The sequence below is a fragment of the Durio zibethinus genome, chromosome 24 (assembly GCF_047325235.1).
Source record: "Durio zibethinus cultivar Kanyao isolate XHJ-2024 chromosome 24, ASM4732523v1, whole genome shotgun sequence".
In the NCBI taxonomy this organism is placed as follows: domain Eukaryota; kingdom Viridiplantae; phylum Streptophyta; class Magnoliopsida; order Malvales; family Malvaceae; genus Durio; species Durio zibethinus.
The window spans coordinates 15,955,305-15,979,119 of NC_143185.1; the positions used below are offsets into that span (position 1 = coordinate 15,955,305).

General features: G+C 31.9%; 2 protein-coding genes and 1 pseudogene across 2 annotated transcripts; 1 reads left to right on the forward strand and 2 right to left on the reverse strand.

The window, feature by feature from the left end:
• Positions 1-14,270: 14,270 nt before the first annotated feature.
• Positions 14,271-16,220, reverse strand: LOC111316936 (cytochrome P450 71AU50-like). Its single transcript, XM_022919182.2, has 2 exons — positions 15,127-16,220; positions 14,271-15,039 (listed from the first exon to the last, which is right to left on the reverse strand). Exons 1-2 carry the CDS (start codon positions 16,006-16,008, stop codon positions 14,425-14,427), a joined length of 1,497 nt encoding a protein of 498 aa, XP_022774917.2. The 5' UTR covers positions 16,009-16,220; the 3' UTR covers positions 14,271-14,424.
• Positions 16,221-18,551: 2,331 nt separating this feature from the next.
• On the forward strand, positions 18,552-19,802 carry LOC149511986 (zinc finger BED domain-containing protein RICESLEEPER 2-like; annotated as a pseudogene).
• A 2,323-nt stretch (positions 19,803-22,125) lies between these two features.
• LOC111316398 (cytochrome P450 71AU50-like) lies at positions 22,126-23,394 on the reverse strand. Its single transcript, XM_089753461.1, has 3 exons — positions 23,067-23,394; positions 22,516-22,803; positions 22,126-22,361 (listed from the first exon to the last, which is right to left on the reverse strand). Exons 1-3 carry the CDS (start codon positions 23,392-23,394, stop codon positions 22,126-22,128), a joined length of 852 nt encoding a protein of 283 aa, XP_089609587.1.
• Positions 23,395-23,815: the final 421 nt, after the last annotated feature.

The window sequence follows — 23,815 nt, forward strand, 5'->3', positions numbered from 1 at the left end:
TCATTATAGGCATGAGCAGCCATCTTTTGGTAGTACATAATGACATAGGTCACAAAGCATTTAGTCCCATCATACTTTTTAAATTCAAGAACTATGAACTTTGAAGGAATTATCATGTCTAGCTCCAATCATAATTCAACTGTATTCATTGATCCATAAATATCCATCCCCTTAATAACCCATAACGTTTCTTCTATCAAATTCATCTTATACTGAGACTGAGGCTCCTCTCTTTCTTTTGAAATATTTGTTTTGAGCTTTTTTGGTTCTCTAAGATCCTGTAATTGGAATCCTCCAATGAAGGGTTTGGACTATGATTGCACTATTCGAAAAGTCTGGGCTTGATATGAGGTGCAACCTAGTAGATATAAGAGGTTGTCATTATCATTTTATTGTTGGTGTCCCTTTTAGGTAGCTTCTTCCCTTTGCCAATTTTCCTCATTATTTTCATCATCATGTTAAGCAGTTCTTTTATTTCATCTTGTACTTCTCTATCTCATCCATTCTAGTGGCCCATTCTTCTTTCATAATCTTAGCTCAAATATTGCACAAATAGTGGATAAGCTAATTTGGAACCTTGGATAGTTGAGCTATCTCGAACCTTTTATTACCACGATTTCAAAATTAGGCTTTTGTTTCATTTATTTACTTATGCCATGACAAAAAAAAATAGTTTTTATTTTAATTTTTCATGACCTGAAAAAAAGGAGAACTTAAAACTCTTTTTTTTACAAGATCCTTTTAATGTGTAAACTTTTTTAAAAAATGCTATTTAAAAATGTACAATTGATGCATGATATGCATGGATGCAACAATAAATTTATGCATGAAAGTGAAAGGTGAAGCAAGATAAATTTTCATGTATGCATGATCCTAAATATAATATCTAGAAATAATGAGTTTTCATATATATATGATCCAAAAACAAAATCTTAGTAATTTAGAATTCTCTTAATTTCTTTCAATGAACCACCCCTCTATGTCAAGAATTTTTTTGAAACTTTTTTTTTAATTTTTTATTTTAGACAAACAAATGATAAAAATAATTCTACCCATTTTTTGGACTATAATACTATTTTTTTTAATTTAGAGAAAAGATCTTAAAAAAATTCTTTTTTAGAAAAAGAAAACTTATCCTTTTGTTTTTTTTACGAAAGAAAATAAAAAAACATTTTTTACAACTTTTTTTAAATGCAAAACATTTAAAAAAAAACCCATGAAAAATATAAAAATTTAGACATACATACACTAATTTAAATTAAACAAAAAAATAAAAGGTTTTTTTTTTGTGAAATTTTTGTTTAAATTTTGGTAGTAATATATAACCATTTTATTATTGTAAAAAATAAATATGTTTCTTCACACGTAATAATTCGAATATTTTCTATAAAAAGGTTTAACATAGCTCTACCCTCGACTAGGCTTTTAAGGGTCACTGTATGCTAGGTTAAAATTTATACAACTAAAGGTTTCTAAATTATTTCTTACATTATCGTCCATTATAAACTAGTAAGGCACCATAATTTTCACCCATGACAGGCCAAAAACTGAAAAGTTTCAATTTGAATGAAAGTATTTTACTTGTCATTACGAAGGTTATCACCTCACGAGAGTATAGGTACTTTACTTCCTTCTATAAGGGTAGAGCCTGGGTATAGAGCTTATGCATGCAGTGCAATATGCTGTTGTGTGTGCAAATGCCCCCTAATTTGCTAAGGATAATATATACAGAGAAATAAAATAAAAAAAATAGTACAATTAAATTGCAATGCTAATGATTCTTTTAATTGATTTATTATTATTTTTTATTATTTGATTTTTTTATTTAAAAGGAAACAAAATCAATATCAAGGAAATTAGAGTTAAACATCGATTAAGACTATTTACATCAAAATTGAGAATAACATGCAATTAATTTTGTCCTGACTCTAAAAAAAATGCATCTCTATTGAAGTTGCCAAGCTGTCGTAATGATTTTGGGAATGCTTAGATGAATTTAAAAATAAATAGTCACCACTAATCTTTTTTGGCTATGTGCGATTGATCACCTATTAAAACTTATCTTTTTAACAAAATCTTAAAAATAAATTTAAAATTTATTAAAAAGATAATTTTATGGTCTGCAAAATAGTTTGAGCTCATGAGTTGATTACATGTGAGAAAAGATTAGCACATTCACAGCATCTGTTTAAAATGATACCAATTAATTATATGTTATCCTTTAATTCTAACAAAAATGGTTTTAATTTTGGAATTTAAAAGTCATTTCCTTTATTTCCTTTATTTATCACAATTTGGCTTTTTTTGTTATTATCTTTTATTAATATTCAATTTTTATTTAGAAAAATAAATTAAAACCTTGTTATTGAAAAAATTCTGAAGATGCTCTTTGGTAACATTTGAAAAAAATTTTCTCATCCAAAGATTCCTTAACTATCGCTACACGGAATACCTTTAAATCTCATCCTAAAAGGCTTACATTTATTCTTCAAAAATTAAATGACATGCATGCAATACAAATGATTAAATATTAGCTTGCATGTTTTATTTATCCATTTTTAAAAAAAAGTTATTTATTGATTATTTATTATATTTTTTAGATTTTTTAAAAAGAAAAGAAAAATTTTTATTGTATTGAAAATTTTTTATAAATACTCTAACACGTTGGTTGTATTTTAAAAAAACTTCTCACCTAAAAATTTCTTCGATATTACTACTCGAATTACCTTACAATCTTATCATAGGAGGATTTTCATTTTTATTCTAGATTTTTTTACACTTATTATTTACTTTAAAGATTTAAAAATTAAGTATGCATAAATAAACAAATGAATAACTTAACGAAAATATATAAAAAATTAAATTTAAAAAAGTAAGAAAATACCTAAAAAGATGGTCAAAGCCAGTTTTGTAGCAATTCACTATTGGTTTGGACGATTCAGTCAGTTCACAAATAGTCTACAAATGATTCAGGCAAGTCCAGGCAATCCAAACATGGTTTAAAAATGGTTCAAATGGTTCACATTGATTTAAGAGTGGTCTGACTAGACCGGTACAAAGCTATTGAAAGGAATGGAAACTAGTCGGACAGGCAGACCCTGGGTTGGGTTGGGTCCACGTTCAGGTCACTAATGGCTTTTTTTTCTATATAAGCCAATGTTTTTTTTTACTTCATTTTAAGATTTTTTAAAAAAATCCTTCGAGTTCTTAGAAAAGAACTAAATGGTCGACAACCAAACTACCCAGAGTTTGGTGCCGACCCGTCTTGCCATCTGCCATTGATCACCAGTCATCGACGCCAGTTAGCTTAAAAAAAAACACCTAAAATTCCTTTTGATGTCTTTTACTTATTTCTTACCTTAGCTTAGCTTAAAACAACCCCAAAAGCTCTAGATCTAGGCTGAAAGCCCTTGGTCTTAAAACCCAAAAAGCCTTGTTCTGCCACTTCAAATGCCTTTTTCTTCTAGTATATTCCCCACTTAACTTCAACCTATCTCTCTCTAAAGATTCGAGCCTAAAGCCCATTCAAATTGAAAATTTCTTTTTTTTTTGTATTTTTTTATGTTGTTTCCAAGCACTGTGGTTCCTCCCCTTAAGAAAAAATGTGATTTTTTCTTTTTTATGTCTGTGATTTATGATTTTTTAGTAGTTAGGTCAAAATTTTTTTAATTTTTTTCAATTTTTTTGAATAATTTTTTATTGGCTTTTGTATGGGTATGTTTGATCAGGGAGATTTAGTTTTTATGAGGGCCATAGCAATGTGGGTTTTTGCTTGCTGGTGGACAGCTTTAGCTTGAAGGCAATGGTGTTTTTTGGGGTGGCTAATGGTGGTTGGTTTGCTTATGGGGATAGTGGTCACAACTCATGGGTAAAGTGTGGTTATTTTATTGGAAAGAGGTAAAGGTCCTGTTCTAGTAAAGGCTAATGGTGTCATAGGCAGTGGGTTTAGGGCTAGTTTTTTTTAGTAGTGGTGAGCTAAGCTCACAGTGGTAGTGGGAGATAGATGGTGATTGTATTTATGGGTTGATGGAAGTAGGGATTTTTCCTTTGGCCAAGTGTTCTCGATTTAAAATTGGCCTCATTTCTGATGATTTATGGCTAGGTTTTTATTATGCTGTTAGATCATTAGAAGGACTAGGGGAAAGCATAAATTATTAGGCATTAAGGTGGATTGGTGGCAACTGGAATTTAGCTACCAAAGGTGTCGGTTGAGGCTGGGAAACATAGGTTAATGTGGTGCTAGGGTGGAGCTGGTGACTAGATAGAATAAATGGGCTCATTAAGGGTAGAGAAGGTGCAAGGTAAGGCTTTAGGGTGGCTCAACCTAATGGCACCAAGTAAGGCACCAAGCTGTAGTTTCTTTCTTTTTTTTTTTTTTTAGGTTAATTTTTAATTGAAAATAAAAGGTTTTGAATCGGGCTTTTTTAACTTGTGTAATGGGCCTTTAAGCTTAAATGGCCTACTCTAAGTTTTCAGGCCCGAATGATCCACGTAATAGGCCCATATGATTAAATTCAATAATGACTTGAACAACTTAAAATGAACACAAATAAAACATACAATTACGATTAACCCAAACAAAATTAGGTGTTTATAGAGGCATTATAGTAATTTTCATGAGAATTATTTTAATATATGTTATTTAAGGTTTAATAAGTAATTTAATAGGATATTATAATAAATTTCAAAAAATTTTCACATGTCAAATTTTAGCCAATTATATTAGGAAGGTATTTTGTAATTATTATAGTAGGATATTATAGTAATTTTAACTAATTATAAAAAAAGAAATATTTTTGTAATTATAGTAAAAAAGAACAATAGTAAATTTGGATATGTATTGATATTATATCAAATAAACAAAAGGTTATTATAATAATTATCAAGGAGATTGTTTTAACATATGTTATTAATTTTAAAACAAAATGTCATATGTCAACTTCCTATTAAGCATTCATATGGGAATTTCCTTGATTATGATAGGTGAGATATTATAGTAATTTTAATCAATTATAAGATAAAGGTATTTCTGTAATTATGGTAAAAAGGTATTATAATAATTTTGACCAATAATAAAAAAGGTATTTTCGTAGTTTAATAATAAGATAAGGGGTATTTTTATAATTCAATAATAAGTGAAGAGGTATTTCCATAATTATAATATATGGTATTATAGTAAATAGTTATAAAAGAATGAATATTTTCATAATTATTAAATAAAAGCATCATAGTTAATTTATGAGAAAGAATATTTTTGTAATTATGATATAAAAGTATTATAATAAATAATTATAAAAGAAAGGATATTTTCATAATTATCATATGAAGGTAAAATAGTCAATTTAGACATATCAATTTCTTATCAAATAATAGGAAGGATAATTTGTTAATTTTCTTAAGATTTCTTTTATATATGTATGTTTGTATATATGTGTGTATAGCTGTCAATTAGTTTAAATTAACAGGTTGAAAGAAGCAATCATTCTCTCTATTGTGACTGTTAAAGGTAATGTTAGGTCTAAAGGGTATTTTGGTTATTTTTTCTAATTAGAGATTGTCAGTAGATAACTAGGGGCATTTTTTATTTTTGGGTTGATTTGACATGTGAATCTAACTTACAATGCAATGCCACATCAACTCGGCCACGTCATCGCTCACCTCTTAAACCCTTCACATTTTGCCTTTAAATAAGACTCCCTCCGTACTATCCAAGCATATGACTTTTCTTTTATTTTTGCTTTATTTTCCTCTCATTCCAACCTTCTTATTCTGACTTCTAGCTTAAGCGTCGGAGTGCAAACATAAAAAATACTATTTACTTTTGCTTTTAGCCGTTTACTTTTTTATAATTTTAGGGTTTTGTCCTTCAACTCAAAATTCAACACAAATATTTGGTGTGTCAGGTAGAAGCAAAAATGCATCTTTTAGTTAAGCAAAACAATATGTTGCCTAAAAGGAAAGCCTTTGAGGAATGAAAGCCAACTGTCCCAACTAGGATCGAAACCTCATAACAGCCAACCTATGGATTGACTTGCGTGGGTACAAGCAAGGCCAACTATGAAATAATTTGAGGCCTTGATCGAACATATCCAAGCCTTAAAATAGATGCTCCAAAGCATAACACTATCCCAAACGTCAAAAGTACTTAATCTGGTCACCCTTGGTAAATAACCAAGCTATGAGAAAGTTGAAGCTTTTTAAGCCTCTAAGGAGGAGAAACATATCATTCCAACTACCCATCACCACCACCCTAATCATAACTCTACCCATGCCATCACCCAAAAATCCAAACACCCAAAAATCCAAACAACCTTTAACTCCAATGAAACAAAGATCTGGAAGCAAGGATGCAAGCTATGGAGAAGGAATAGAAAGAAAAAGCAATAGCTTTTGAAAACATGCAAAAATCTTGGAAACCTCACCTTTTACTAAAGAAATCGATTGAACCATGCTTCAAAATGCCAACTTTGGAAACCTATTATGGTACTTTTGATCCTTTTGATCATTTAGAGCTTTATCAAACTAATATGATGATACAAGGTATAGATAAAACTATCATGTGCAAAAGTCTAGCCACGACCTTTAAAAGATTAGCTTAGTCCTGGTCTTGGTATTATAGTATGAAATCGAGGTCCATTATCACCTTTAAGGAGCTCAACCATTTTTTTTTTTGCCAAGATTTGTAAGCAGCTGAAGAACTAAGAAAACCATTCTAAGCTTGATATTGATCCATCAAGGTAGAAATGAGTATATAAAATACTATGTTACATGTTTTAATGTGAAAGCTTTACAAGTGAAAGATCTATAGTAGACAACTATTCTGGCTGCCATCACTAACGGACTCAACGATAGAGAAGACTACCTAAAGCTCACACAATCCCTCAAACTACCAAAGACATTGCTGACGTGCTATTTGTCATGGAAAAATACATAAATGCTAAAATTACAATAAAAAATTGAGTAGAGAAAGACACATCTCTCATTCGTGGTGGACGAGATGAGAGAAGCTCATCTCCTTTCCTCAATTGGAGAAAAGGCAAGGAAGTTTATAATCGTCATTGAGAGAAAGATAAAAATGGTACATTAGGGCCTAAAGCTCGAGCCGATAATGAAGCTACATTGTACTAAATATTTTCAAAGAGAGGATTTTGATGTAAATTAAAAAGGACCTTGAGCTTAGATGGCCCAAGTTGTTGAGGCAAAACACCCATTGTGATCATAACAAAATATGTGAGTTTTATAGAGATTTCAGCCACAACACTGAAGATTAGTTAACCTGAAGAATGAAATAGAAAGTCTTATCAAAAGAGGTCGGCTAGGAAAGTTCATGGTTTGATGAAAAAAAAGTCAAGATAGGCCAGACTACAGAATAAGGAATCATAGAAAAGAGCTAGTGAGAAATAAAAAAGATAGACTAGATGGAAATTGAGGTAGTGAAAATCAGAGAAACGAGCAAGAGGAAAAAGGTTGAGCTATAGGCAATAAGCCCATTACATGCATAATCACTATGATTATTGGAGGAAGTTTTACTTTGGCTAAAAAAAAATTTAATTAGGGAATGATCATTGCCATAAGGTCCTTAACCAAGAAAGAGAAGAGCTAGAAAAATGAATCGATCTTTTTCACGTCAAAAGACGTGGAAAGAATCAAATTTTCACATGATGACGTTATCATAATCATGGCTGTTATATATAATCATGCAGTAACAAATATTCTATTTGGCATGGGAGCTTGACTGATGTTTATTATTACATAACAATACTAAGAATGAGAATCAAAGAAGAGATGTTAAAACCATTTACTACCATACTACTTGGCTTCAGAAATGAACCGATATCAATAAAAAGACTAATCAAGCCACCTATCACACTTGGTACCAAGCCGAAAAACATCACATAGGTCATAAAGCTCATAGTGATAGACGTGCTTTCAACTTTCAATATGATCTTAGGCTGACCTAGTTAGTCTATTACATGGCTAATTGGCTCAACTTCTCATTTAAAGATCAAGTTTTTGACATTGAATGAAGTTAAAGAGGTAAGAGGAAACAAGTCCACGGCATAATAATACTATGTCATAATGATTAAAGGTAAGACTAGGAAACAGACTAACAGTTCAACCAATGAGGAAAAGTTAAAAAAAACAAAGATGACTGATATAAAGATTAAGGAAGTGAAAAAAGCAAAATGAAACAACCTTAGTTAAAAACAGCACGAAATTGACAAAAAAAAATGTGTTTTTAAGCCGCTCTGAGCTCTTAAGCTCTATACTTGTACAAGTCATAAACTTTTGCAATTTTTGAATAGAATTACAGAAGTTGAGCTCTTAAGCCTACATAAACACTTGTCAATAGAATCGAGTTTTCAAGCTAGCCATAAGAAAATTTGAAATACAAATCTTCGTTTTGATTCAGTTATACTTTTTTATTATATGCCATCCTACTAACAACAAAATACTATCAATTAGGATTTGTCTTTTTTACAAGAAACAATCTCGACCTAATTAAACAAAAAGAAATTATTGACCAGAGACCTAAGGTTGATGACAAAAAACCAGAACCAATAGAGGACATCATCTCTATACCATTCTTGGAGAATAATCCTTAAAAATGTAGGCTAATTTAGGTCAAGCTTAACCATAAGAAACATCTAATTTAACTATTAAAAAATAATACCGACCTGTTTGCATGGACATCATCAGATATGCTAAGGATTGATCTCAAGGAGATGGTTCATAGGTTACACATTGACCCAAACATGAAGCTAGTTTAGCAAAAGAATAAGATCTTTGCTCCAAATAGGCAAAATGTTATTTAAATTAATATTTAAATTCAACTGATAATATAATAAATTCAACTCACCACATTAAAAATATGACTATATCCAACCCTCACTTATGGTTTATTTGGATGAGCGGTGAGATTGACTTCGATAAGATTAAAAATAATGAAAAAAGTGAGATTAGATATTGTAGCAGTAAGAATGGATACTATAATGATGAGATTAAAATTTGTGATGGAATATATATTTGGATGCAAACGCAACGATAGTGATGAAGTGAAATGTAGTAAGAAGAAAAAATAATCATTAAAGACATTAAATAGAAACTTGTATAAAAAATTTTTAATATATTTTTTACATTTATGAATTAATTTTTATAATAAATAATAAATTTATTAAAAATTAATAATAATGTTTCACAATTAAAAAATTTTTAGCTTTTTATTTTATTAATTAATTTATTAATTATATAAAAGATTTATTAAATAATTATAATGATATTATTTGAAAATATTTAAATAAAAAACTAGAATAACCAATAAAACAAATAAAAAATAAAAAAGATAAAAACAAAGCATACAATTGATATGGATATTCTCATCTCTGCATGTAAATCTTAAGGGTAAAAAAGAAAAAAAAAAAAAGAGCATGGGTAATAAAAGAAAGAATGTCGCGATGAGAGTGAAATGTTTTCACTGAACCCTGAAGCTCCAATTAGTTTTTAAACCTCCAATGCAATTGAAAAGCATGAAATGCATTGAATTATGCTTTTCAAACGCTTCATCAATCTAGTGAAATGCTTTAATGGATTTCAAAAAAGCTTCAGTTGAATCCAAATGAATGCTTAGTCAGGTCAGCCAGTCAGTTGATGTTGAGCAACCCTAAACTAAGCCGAAAAAGAAAAACCTAACCCCAGTCTGGTGTACTAGGCATTGGTCACATGGTCAAGTTTCCAGAGTTTACAAGGATTTTTTTTTTCATCAATCAAAACTAGCAAATGCAAATTTATGAGTCCAAACCAATGTATGATATTAGCTCTCTATTTATAAACCTCTTAACTATACACGAGTTAATAAGTAGCTATAGTTTATTTTGACAGTTTTCATGAATAATGACAATATTTTTATTTGTTACTGTAGATACTACAGCAGATTGATGTTTGTTTACTTGCTGTCTCAGACTTTGAACTAAGCTGTCTTGACTTGCCAGTGGTATTGGTGTAAGTTTATTTTGGTTTGGAATAACTTATCCTTTTTGAATATTATCTAGATTAATTAACTTTTCATCTTTAGGATTAAAAGATCGAGTAGAAACTGTTCTAGATTTATTCTACATTTGTCATCCTTTTGATATTGAAATAGAAGATGCTAAAGAAGATACATGTCTTTCATTTCTAATATTTTTTGTAATAGTGCTAGTACTTCAGGTTTTACTACCATTTCAAAGTCATTGGCGGCAGCATAGAATCTTTTAACAAAAATTCTTTGTCCATCTGTTTGGGTAGAAATTCTGAGATACGATGAATGAATAGTTTGAGTCAAAAGAATTTTGGCATAATTAATCATGGATATTCTTGTTTGTAAGTGATATCTTGATGAATTTGAGTATTTCTGTATTACTTGGTTTAGTTGTTCAAAATTTTCAATTCCATCCATTGCTAGTTCCAAAGGAGGACCAGACATAAGTTTCTCAACTTCCCATAACTGGTAAGGTTGGAAAAATTTTTCTTAGTATGTTCCAAGGAGATTATGGTATGTTCCAAAGAGATTATGGATAGAAAAATGCATATAACAAAACAGTTTTTGATTTATTCCACATCTATCATCCTTCTTGATATTGAAACAGAAGATGTTGAGGACAATCAATGTCTTCCATTTTTTATTTTTTTGTAGTAGTGCCACTGCTTCAGGTTCTACTACCATTTCAAAATCATTGACGGCAACATAGAATCTTTCGACAAAAATTCTTCGTCCATCTATTTGGGCAAAAATTTTGAGATATGATGAACGACTAACTTGAGTCAAAAGAACTTTGGCATAATTCATCATGGATATTCCTGTTTGGAAGTGATATCTTGATCAATTTGAGTATTTTCTAAATTACTTGGTTTAGTAGTTCAGAAATTTTCAATTCCATCCATTATTGGTTCCAAGGGAAGACCAGACATAAGTTTCTCAACTTCTCAAATCTAGTAAGGTTAGAAGAATTTTTTATTTCTTGAATAGAATATGGTTTTCTTCAAAGAAATCTACGTCTTGCTATTTTAGCAGATATGAAGAACAAAGATTTTTGAAAACCAATTCATCAAAAAGTTACTTTTTTTTAGCTTTTTTAACTAAGAATTCAACTAATTTAGTCATCTTTTTTCTAAAATTCGATTTGTTTTGAGAGGGATGGGATTTTCAAATATTGTTGAACATATTGTATATGTCAACAGGAAGACCAGGATTGTAGAAATTTTTTATTTCTACATTTGTCATTTTTGTATCTTTCAACAATTTTTTTATTGATTGTACAATTTTTGAATAAGAAATAAGGGTCTATTGGTTTGGATCCTAAGAAAATGGTGAAAGATTTTAAGGATTTGTAGTACTGGTTGTATTACATCTTTTTATGGAAAGATAAAATAAGGCATTTAAGGAATCTAATGCGGTAAATATCCTCTTTGAGGGTTAATAAAAGGTGTATATCCCAGGTTAAGATATGATTTAGTATTTGTAGAGGAAAAGGAAGAAGAGGAAACTTTTTTAGTTTGCCTTTTTTGTATTGTTCTCTATCCTTCTTGCTGCTGTAGAGGGTTTTTAACTCTATCCCTCTGGCCTGTTAAGATAATCTACAAGAAAATTTTTATCACCATTAATAAATTCAATACTAAAAGTATATTGACATAAAAAATTATACCACCTAATCCATCTTGGATTAGTTTCTATTTTTCTATTTTTTAAGAAATCTCGAACATATTGGTTATCAGTTCTGATTGTAAAATGTTCAAGTGCAAGATAAATATGAAATTTAAAAATAGTATTTTTAATGGCTAATAATTCTTTTTCAAATATAATATATTTGATTTCGTTCTGTTTGAACTTGCCAGAATTATAACCATAAATAAGTTGATTTTTGAACTTTTGCTTTTAAAACACATCCCTAGTGTTCATTTAAAGCATCAGTTTCCAAGATTAGATAATCACCTTGTTTAGGTAAATATACTTTTGAAATAGTAGCAAGTTCTAATTTTATTTGTTTGATAATACCAGAATCTTGGTCTATCCAAGAAAATTCAATATCTTTTATCAATTTTTCTTGTAGAATTTTCTCCTCTTTAGAGAAATTTTTGAAGAATTGTTTTCCATAGTTAAAAGGACTAAGGAATTGTTGCAAATGTTTTATATTTTCTAGTTATTCTGGAAAATCTTTAATTTTTGAAATAATATGATCTTGAAGAGTAAAACCATATGATGAGAGATTTAATCCTAAAAATCCTATTTTAATTTTTTCTAACTCAATCTTTTTTGAACTGAGTATAATACCATGTTTGACAAACTCTTAAACAATAATATTAAGATGTTTTTTATGCTCAATTAGATTTTTAGAAAAAACCTAAAATATCATCAATATATACACAATAAAATTTTTTATGTTTTGCAAAAATTTTGTCCATTCACCTCGAAAGATTTGAGAGGCATTACATAATTTGAATGACATAATAGTCCATTGGTAATGGCTTGTTGGTGCACAAAAAATAGTCAATGATTTTGACTTTTTGGTAAGCATTATTTGCCAAAAACTAAAATTACAGTTAAATTTACTAAAATATTTAGCATCTTTTGCTAAATTGATTAAAACATCTTTTTTAGGATAAAATATCCATCAAAAACAAAATTTTGGTTAAGCCTTTTATAGTTGATTATCATAGGGCTTGACCACGTTTTTGTTTAGAATGTTTTCTGACAAGAAATGCAATACTAAAATGAGGGCTATCTGTTTGTTCAATTAAACCTTTCTTGAAAAGTTTTAAAATTTGAATTTCAAACTTATCTATATCCTGTTTGATATAAATCATAGGTTTAACTCTAATAATTTTAGCTAAGTCATTAATTTTTAGTTCAAAAAAACGAGAACGTTTTTCTCATAATTTCAGTTGATTTTCACTGAAATTATCTTGGAAAATTTTATATAACTAACATTTTCATTTATTTGTTTTATCTTGGTCTGGTTGGCTTCAAGATAAAATTCTTTATTATCAACTCAATACCTCACTTGTTGTCAAGTTGGTATGAATGTTAGTAATACTTACCTTTGAGTTAATATCATAAATAAACTCTAATTATTGTATTTTTTAATGTGATATCTAAATTAAAAAATTTTAAATAGTTAATTAAATTTCATTTTTATTTATTAAGTTATTCCAATTTTAAAAATCACTAAAATAAGTGTTAATGTGGCAATCAACATTGATGTGAATTACATGTGATTACCATACGAGAATAATGCGGCTACCACATGTCATATTTTAAAAAATAAAAATACAAAACTTTTAAAATAAAATAATTTAAAAATAAAAAACGGACAGCAAAGGCTGTTTCGGCATTGGAAAAGCCAAGACTTTGAAAAAAATTGGCAACCGATTGAGCCTTTTGGAGGGATTTCACATGAGAGTAACGGTTAGAGATTGAAACAGCTTGGGTTTCAGTGAAATCCAAGTTTTTTACAAGATAATTGAAAAGGGGCGGATTCGAAACAGAGGTGGAAGAAGAATATGAGAGAATAAAAATAAATGATTTGGGTTTTAACGAAAAATTGAGAAAATAGGAAGTTGAGAAAATGGAAGATGATTTGAGGGTTTGCATTAAGGTTTTTGAGGAATTCTGTGCAGCGGGTTTTAGGGTTTAAAATTCAATCTTCATAATGCAGAATTGCAAATTCAATTCTAAGTACACTCTCGATCAAGTAACGACGACGTTTATGGTAGAAGGATAAAATAAGCAGCGACGCCGTTGCTGGAAAAACAAACTTCTTTAAGGTGGACTTTTTATTCATTGGTCTAATATATGTTTTTGTTTTCTTATAGATAATGCAATTTATGATAAAATGTAATACCTTCCATTTTAATCATTATAATTTAACGCTAAAATTGGCATATGAAATTTATAAATTATTTAGATTTTAACCATTATTAACATTAATAATCTGTAAATTATACATACATGAATATACAAAAATAAATCAAATATATATTTTTTCTCCATAGGGTCAAACTTACTTTACATAAAGGTGTAGATAATAATAATATTGCTTCATTTATAAATTTGCAGCAAAAATAATAAGCTGAATTAAATCAAAACAATCTTCTATTAAAGCTTTTTTTTCTTTAATTTTATGATTTATCCAATCGAATTTTAAATTAAAATTTTAATGTTATATCAGTGCATCTTATGATTGTAAGTTTAAAAAAATGCTAGGATACTTTGTTTTAAATTGGATATCCAAAAGAAAAGGCAATTAATCTAGATCTTATTTATTTAATCATGATAATTAGATATGATAAATCCAAAACTTGCGTTCTAACGAGAAAAGCTAAAGTACTAGAGAAGGCAACAAATATATCCAGAAAAGATACTCTAGTAGAAATTACACAGCCATTTTCTCATGTTTTTAGGCGCCAGGTTGGTATAGCCAGGAGATGCTTAGCCCTACGACATACTAGACCACAATCCTCAGTCATGTCCAAGTCAGTAGCCAACATATCATCCGGGAGTTCCCAATCGAAGCAATGCACCAATTGTGCCACCACAAGCCGAACAATAGTGAGACCCAGTTGCATTCCAGGGCAGCCTCTGCGGCCAGAACCAAATGGGATTAGCTGGAAGTTGCGTCCACGAAGATCAATGTCACTTCCAACAAATCTCTCTGGATAAAACTTCTCTGCATCAGTCCAAACCTTTTGGTCCCTACCGATGGCCCATGCGTTTATGAAGATTCGTGAATTCTTGGGTATGTGATAGCCATTCACTATGCAGTCTTCCATAGATGCATGCGGGAGCAGCAATGGTACCACGGGGTGAAGCCTAAAGCTTTCTTTCACAACCATGTCTAAGTACTTCAATTTCTCCAAGTCTGATTCTTCGACCATCCTGTCCATGCCTACTACATTTTCCAGTTCTTTTTGGACTTTCTTTGTCACCCGTGGATGTCTGATGAGTTCGGACAGTGTCCACTCAATTGCAGTAGCTGAAGTATCCATTGAAGCTGCAAGGATGTCCTGCAAAATTGTCATAAACAAACATTTTTTAGACCAAAAGGCACAATGGAGTGAATGGACAAGTAAACGTGCACAAAAGAAGAGTACCAATATTATTGCTTTGATATTGTCTCGCTCGACATGGTACTGATCAGTTTCTTCAGATCCAATGAATCCCAGCATGACATCAACGAAGTCCATGATTCTGTTTTCATCTTTGGATTGAACATGCTCATCAATTACCTTCTCAAAGAAGTCGTCAAAAACCTTGGCAATCGTTTTCGGGCGTTTTGTTAGACCCTGAAGATCAAGTCCTTTAATTTGAGGAATGTAATCAGCTAAATTAAAAGCAGCAATTGTTTGCATGCCCTCTCGAATTATAGCTTCGAAGCCTTTTTCGTTGAAATCATCATTACTATATTTCTTTCCAAGCACCATTCTACAAGAAATATCTGTAGTAAGAGATGAGACCTTAGCACTAAGATCAACCGCAACTCGAGCAGAGGCAGCCTCTTGAATATACTGAATTAAAAGAAAAAGCTCTTCCTTTCTCATGGAACTGAAAGAATTTATTTTGAGGTTACTAAGCAACTCTAGAGTGCATATCTTACGCATGTTGCGCCAATAGGAACCGTATGGGGATAAGGACAAATTCTGCTGATTGTAACCAACATGCTTGGCAACTTCATGAGGTGGCCTGCTAGCAAAAACAAGGTCATATGTCTTGAGGAATAGCTCGGCAGCTTCAGGGGATGAGACAACAATTACAGGCATCAGGCCAAAGCGTAAGTGCATTATGGGGCCATACTTCTGGGCTAACTGTTGAAGATCTTGGTGAGGTTTGTTCCCCACCATGAAAAGGTTTCCAAAAATAGGAAGCCCTCTCGGACCGGGAGGTAATCTCTTATTTTTGGCCCTTCTTTTCCATCTCAATGCGTGAAAGAAAAAGATAAGTGTAGCAACTGCAAGAATTGTCCATGACCACTCCATCACCGGCTGCTTCAACAAAGGTTAAAGCAGGGCAGAAGCCTGAGACACGGTCCTTACTTCTGCAACTGGGATACTGATACCATGGGGTGGAGCTTAAAGACAGAAGGGAAAACAAACAGAAGCAAAGTTCAATGACCACTTGCCTCTACTTAATCTAATATTTATCTTATCTAGAACAGTCATAGTACACAAAAAAATTCGAATTAAATGTCGTATAATGAATTAACATTTTGCTTTTTAAATATACAACAAATGATGTCACATTTCTATAATAATTTTTTGGGACAATCACAACATCACATTTGTTCAATTCAGTTTCATATCTGATCATGTCTGAAGCTAGAGTTAGAAAAACAGGAAAAAAAACAACTTCATTTTAAATGTTGTAGAAATGTTGAGTTATTTTTGAGCAATGATAGACCCTTGATGTCCGGATTCTCTGAATAGGTTTAAGCCGGCGCTGCATATAGGGGTGTAAATGATACATTAGTACTCGCAAGCTACTCGAGTTTGATTCGAAAAAAACTTGAATTCGGTTCGATTATTCTCGAGTCGAGCTCGAGCTCGAGTAGCTCGACTTATCGATCGAGTCGAATTTGAGTATTCTTATATCCGACTCGAGTAGCTCGCGAGCCTAATCGATTTTTTCTATTATATATTTATTTTTATTATTTTATTTATAAAATTACTTTTTTACCCTTAGCTTAAAAAACCCTAAAATTTTATTTTCTTTCTTTCCCTCTTCTCCTTCAGTCTTTCTCCTCGTCTCTCTCACTCACCAACAGACACTTGCGGTGCCTTTTCTTCCCGAATCCCACTCCATTGTCTTCCAAGCTTGTTCCACCCTTTCGAAAGCCCTTTCTCCTTTCTCTAAAAAGCTTGAATAGAACCCGATCTTGAACAGAACCCGATCCCTCAATGTAGCCCTGCTCGTTCCACCCATTCGACGTTTGTAGCAACTTCAACAGAACCCGATCTTGAACAAAACCCGATCCCTCAACGAAGCCCTTCTCGTTCCACCCATTCGACGTTTGCAGTAGCACCCATTCGACGTTTGCAGCAGCTTCAACAGAACCCGATCTTGAACAGAACCCGCAGCAGCTTCAACAGAACCCGATCCTTCAACGAAGCCCTGCTCGTTCCACCCATTCGACGTTTGCAGTAGCTTGAACAGAACCCGATCTTGAACACAACCCGATCCCTCAACGAAGCCCTGCTCGTTCCAGCCATTCGACATTTGCAGTAGCTTGAGCAGAACCCGATCCCTCAACGTAGCCCTGCTCGTTCCACCCATTCAACGTTTACAGTAGCTTGAAAAGAACAGTAGCTTGAACAGAACCCGATCCCTCAACGTAGCCCTTTCTCTATGGCATACTTTTTGAGTGCCATTTTTTTATTAAATGTTTTTATGTTAGGCTTCCAATTCATGCTAAAAGGTGGTTTAAATAAGAATGCCTTAATTAAATACCCTTATGAATGCCTAAATTAAATACCCTTATGAATATTGTGGGGATGCAGATCGAGAACAACAATGAAAGGGGGCAAGGTGTTATAGCTATTTGTTAGTATTGATATTCTCAATTCTGATTTGTTTGTCAAACACTATCATATTATACTTTTATTTTTGTTGCAAACTTGTGAAAAGCAGTATGTTCTTTGTGAAGTTGCATTTAAATACTGAATTTTGTAAACCAAAAGTCTCTATATTATTAGCAAGAAAGTAATTGAATTTGGGCCACTTCAAGACTTGCACAATACGCTTTATCAGTAGAAAAACTTTTGGATGGTTCATATTATTTAACAAAAAAAAAAAAGGTCATTGGCTCTATTGTTTTTAGTCATAATCATAATTTGAGCTTCCATATAGTTCATCACTAATTTATTGAGAACTGTTGAATGTGAATACTTTTCGTCTTTATGCATATTAGATTTGTTAGAATATAACCTGACACTTATTTCTAATGAGATTGAGTTAATGTTATATAAATACTAAATAGGCATGTATAATTGTAAAAATTAATAAGAAATATTCATTTTAAGAAATTGATTTTAGAAATTGAAATTATTATTGAAGTAGGTAATCTTAAATTTATTAAAATTCCTACAATATTAGTATATTTTCCTAAAGAATAAAATTTTATACTCTTCCAATAATTTGTTCTCGCAACTTGTTTAGCATGTTTCTGGCAATAAAATTTATCGCACATGTTTCTAACAACTTGTTTGCATTATTGTTTGATCCTAAAATTATATTATTATTTTGATTTGTCTTTTTTTTTTTTTTTGCTATAGGAAACTAAACATGTCATCAACCACACCAGATATCTCTTCTATACCAATTCAGCCGACAATAAATTCTTTTACTAGATGATGGTAATGATCCAATGAATGAAGCTTTAGATGCCACTAATGGTAACACAGATAAAACACCAGTCATTGATGCCAATGATAGAGAATGTGATAATGCTGACCCTGAAGAGTGTGAAGAAAGTAATGAGAAAAAGAGGCAAAAGACATCTGCTGTTTAGTTAGAGTTCAAAGAAGTCACTCTTTCTGATGGTTCTAAAAAAGGAGAGTGTGTCTATTGTAAAAAAAAACTAGCAATAAATACAAGTAAAAGTACAACTCAATTTAAGAGGCATTTGATAACTTGTGTTAAGAGAAAAATTTTTCAGAATCAACAACAAATGATCAACTTTCAACCAGTAAACACATGTGGTGATGTACAGATACTACCTGCTCTCACAGATGGCAAGTTTGATATGGTAAAGATGAGAGAAGCAGCTGCACATTGGATACTTATGCACGAGCATCCTTTTTCGATTATAGAAGAGGAAGGTTTTAACATGATGCAAAAACGTGGGATGCCTGAATGGAAAAAGGTATCACGTAATACTATTAAAAAGGATTGCATGCAAGTTTATGAAGCAGAAAAGAAGAAATTAAAGGCATTGTTGAAGACTGTCAGCAAGATTAGTTTGACAACAGATTTGTGAAAATCAAGTAATCAAAAGATTGAGTACATGGTTCTTACAGCACACTTTGTAGATTCTAATTGGAGATTGCAAAAGCGTGTTATTAGCTTTGTTCACATACCTCCTCCTCGTCAAGTTGTTGAGATTGCTGATTGTATTTTTAAGTGTCTAAAGGAATGGGGAATTGAAAACAAGGTGTTTACACTTTCTGTGGACAATGCTTCAAGCAATGATGTGGTGATTAGAATTCTTAAAGACACTTTTTCAAGAAATAGGATATTGCTTTGTGGAGGAAAATTATTTCATGTTCGGTGTTGTGCACATATCTTAAATCTCATGGTTCAAGATGGCCTTTTTGAGATTAAGAATGTGATTGGTGATGTTCATGAAAGTGTCAATTTTATTAATCAAAATGAGGCAAGACTTAACTCATTTTCTGACATAGTATAGCAGTTACAGTTACCTGATAGGAAACTCATTCTCGATTGTAAAACACGTTGGAATTCGACATTCGAGATGTTGTCGATTGCAATCAAATTCAAAGAAGTGTTTTCGAGACTCAAAGAGCGAGAATCTCATTATGAATGTTGTCAAAGTCATGAAGATTGGGAAAAGGTGGAGAAAGTTTGTGAGATTTTAGAAGTTTTTAATTCAGCCACTAAAATCATCTCTGGAAGTGATTATCCAACTTCAAACCTGTTTCTGAATGAAGTTTATCGTGTGAAAGTGTTGTTGGATAAAAGGATGAATGATGAAAATGAATTTGTTCAAGCAATGGTTCGTAAGATGAAGAGTAAATTTGATAAGTATTGGGGATAATGTAATTTGTTGATGTCTATAGCAGCAATCTTGGATCCAAGATGCAAAATGAGGGTGATTGAGTTTTGCTTTCCCTGAATGTACCCTGATAGAGAAGCAAGAAAAAATATTGCTAAAGTTCGAGATACCTTTTATGATATTTATGATGAATATGCTCGTGAGTATCAATTTGGCAATGAGCATAGTGCTGAAACTCAAGTGCATGATAATAGTATTAGTGGTATGAATATAGAAGCTTCTTCTTCTGGTTGGTTTGAATTTGCAAATTATGTAAAATCAGTTGAAACTGCTCAACCACAACAATCTGATTTAGATGTCTACCTAGCTGAAGGTTGTTTTATCTGTGAAGGAGATTCCACTAAGTTTCATGCTTTGGAATGGTGGAAAGCGAGCATTTTGAAGTATCGTATTTTATCCAAGATGGCTCGGGATATACTTGCTATTCCTACCACTACAGTGGCTTCAGAAGCTACCTTTAGTGCAGAAGGTAAAGTTATTGATACTTATCGTGCTTCTTTATCTCCTGACACAGTGCAAGCATTACTTTGTGAAGGAGATTGGTGTCGGAATCTTCATGGAGTGAAGAAGAAGAACAAAGTAGTTTTTTTTATTATTATTTTGTTATTAGGTGACTATCATTGCTTTAATCTAATTTTTAACTATTATTTTCCTTTACTTTATCTATGTAGAAAGAGAAGAAATAAATTGAGATTGCACTCAAAATCTCCTAAAGTGAGGATATCTAATGTCTTCTATACAGGTATGAAATATTATTATTAAATGCTTTTAATTTGTCACAACATTACTAAAGAAAAATAGGTAGTAGCTAGTCTAGATTGAGCTTTTTGCATTTTAATTTACGAACCATAGGTTAACTAATGATAGAAACTCATGTTAAGGTAATTGACAAGATACTATTTATATTTTTTTGCATTGATTATAAGACAACTGACAAGATAAAATCCATGTTGATGCTAATGTTAAAAATTTAAAGTTATTGATCATTGTAATAATATTACAATCTTTTTCTTGCATGGGTACTTTTATCGTTATTCTTATTGTTAATTATAATTTCTTTGTTTTGTAATTATTCTTTTGTGTAGGTTTATTGAAAAGCAATATGAGCCCAATGTTCATTTTAAGACGTAATATTGTGAAGGCAGCATATATATTGTTGTTGGTTTGTTGTAACTTATTTGTGAACTTATTTGCTTGGATATTTAATATCTTTCAATTAGGATTTTAATTTCTAAGTTCATTATGTCTTATATTTGTGTGTTGTATTTGAATCATTCATTGAGACTTTTATTTGCTTAAATTTGGTTGTTGTGTAAGTTATTATTATTATTGTTGTTGTTGTTATTGTTGTTGTTGTTATTGTTGTTGTTATCTTGAAAATATAATATTTATTAGGTTTGATAAAAATTAGTTGTAAAAGATCTTGAGCTCGAGCTCGAGCTCGAATAATCGAGTTTTTTTTCGAGTATAAAAATCGAGCTTTTTTTTATATATTAATTGAGCTTAATTCAGCGAGCTCGAATAACTCGATTTCGATCACGAATCGAGCTCGAGCTAGGAAAATGAAACTCGATCTAGTTTAAACCGAATATCGAGCAACAAGTTTAAAGTCGAGCTCGAGCTCGAGTTTATCATTGTATCGATTCGACTTGACTCGATTACACCCCTAATTGCATAAAGGCTTGCATTGAGTCTAGAAAAATAATGTTTTAATATTTTCTTCTTCATCTTATCGCTTTCATCTAGTTGAATTTGATATCGAGTTGCGGATCACAATTTTTTCTTCAGTCAATTTTGTGTCTTCAAGCCAGGTTCCAGCTCAGTGGTATCCTGTAGCTGAGTTATCAATTTTCTCCCTTTGTCTCTTATACTTGTTAGCATCATTGACCTTGAACACTTGATAACAAATTACTTAATTCATAATCTCAGTAGAATTCTCAGCACATCTCCTTTTTGTGCAATTAGCTAGCAGTAATTATTCAAATACACAATGGACAAAATGAACCTAAGCGCAATTAGTTGTCGAAGCGCGTCGTCTGGGTGCTCCCAATCAAAGCAATGAACAAAGTGTGCCACCACAAGCCGAGCCATAGTGGGACCCAGTTGCTTTCCAGGGCAGCCTTTACAGCCAGAACCGAACGGGATTAGATGCAAGTTGTGTCCTCGGATGTCAATGTCACTTAATAAATATCTATGGAAAAAGCTTCTGGGCCAAGGACCCATAGGATAATGAAGATTCGAAATTATTGGGCATGTGAAAGCCATTAACTATGTAGTCTGCCAGAGCCCCACGAGGGACCAACAACTAGCTTAAGTTTTCTCTCGCAACCATATCCAAGCAGTCCAATTTCTCTACATCAAAGTCTTCCACCATTCTTTGCAGACCCACCACATTTTCCAACTCTTTTTGGACTTTATTCATTACCTGTGGAAGCTTGATGAGTTCGGATAATGTCCATTCAATTGCAGTTGCTGAAGTGCCATTGCAGCCACCACCGCAAGGATGCCCTGCAAGGGAATTGTCGGCAAGAAGTACGGCTTCTAGATTCAAGGATACCGTGAAAATTAGAGAAGAAAAATGTAGATTTAATGGTTTTAAATTTCAAGTCCTATTTTTTATCTTTGGGAAAATCAAATATTGTTTGTTGAGATGTGGGAGATCAGTACCAAGATTATGGCTTCAACATTGTCTCACTCGACACGGAACTCAGTTTCTTTTGACCCGTGAATTCTGACATAATATTAACAAAGTCCTCGGTTTTCGTTATCATCTTTGAATTGAACATGCCATCAATTATCTTTACAAAGAATTTATCAAACACCATGGAAAACACTTTCATGGGCTTTGCTAGGTCTTGAAGATCAAGTGCTTTAATTTGAGGAATATAATCAGCTAAATTAAAAGCCGCTCCTAGTTGCATTCCTTGATCTCTAATTACAACTTTGAAGCCCCTTTCATCAAAATCATCATCCAAATATCTTTCTAAGCACCATTTTACAAGTCATGTCAGTAGTAAGAGATGGGAACTTAGCACTAAGATCAACAGCAACACGATCACAGGTAGCGTCTCGAATGTAGTCAATGAAAACATGAAGCTTCTCTTTTCTCATGGACTCGAAAGAATTAATTATTTTAACGTTACCAAGTAATTCTAGAGTGCACATCTTTGATCTTACGCATGTTGCGTCAGACCCGTATGAAGAAAGGGACAAGTTCTGCTGATTATAAGCTATATATATACTTGCCAGCTTCAAAAGATGGCCTGATAGCAAAAACAAGGTCGTATGCAACAATTATACGCACCAGGCCAAAGCGCAAGTGCATGATGGGCCAATAATTTTGAGCTAAGGGTTCAAGATCTCGGTCAGGTTTGTCCTCTAACATGAGAAGGTTTTCAAAAATAGGAAGTCCTCTTGGACCAGGAAGTAGTTTCTTCTTACCCCATCTTTTCCGTGCCAATGCTTTAAAGAAAAAGATAAGTGCAGCAATTGCAAGTGCTATTTCAATCCAATACACCATTGTTGGAATTACTTTGCTGGGATTCAAATAAGGCTGAGATACCCGGTGCTTCATGTTAGGCCAAATGGCCCCAATCTAATCACATTAGCGAAAAACGAAATCAAATAATTAATCAAATATATAAGAGACAACAATTTAACATGGTTCGGTCTAATTAACATACATCTACATATGAGAAACAAGATCCACTAATTGTAGAGAATTACAAACATATATCAAAACATATAAACCACTCAACAATCAATACCCATAGACCCTCTCAATCTCTTTTAGTTCTATTGAGTATTCTCAACCCAAACAAACACATATCTATATGCACACTTTCAATACAACCAAACACATACCTATATGTACCTATACATCATACTTATGTGGACCCTCTCAGTCTTTTCTAGTCCACTCATAAACAAATATACACACCCATAAGACGTAAATCTTCAGTAGTCTTATGAGGTGTCTATTCATAAAACTCTAC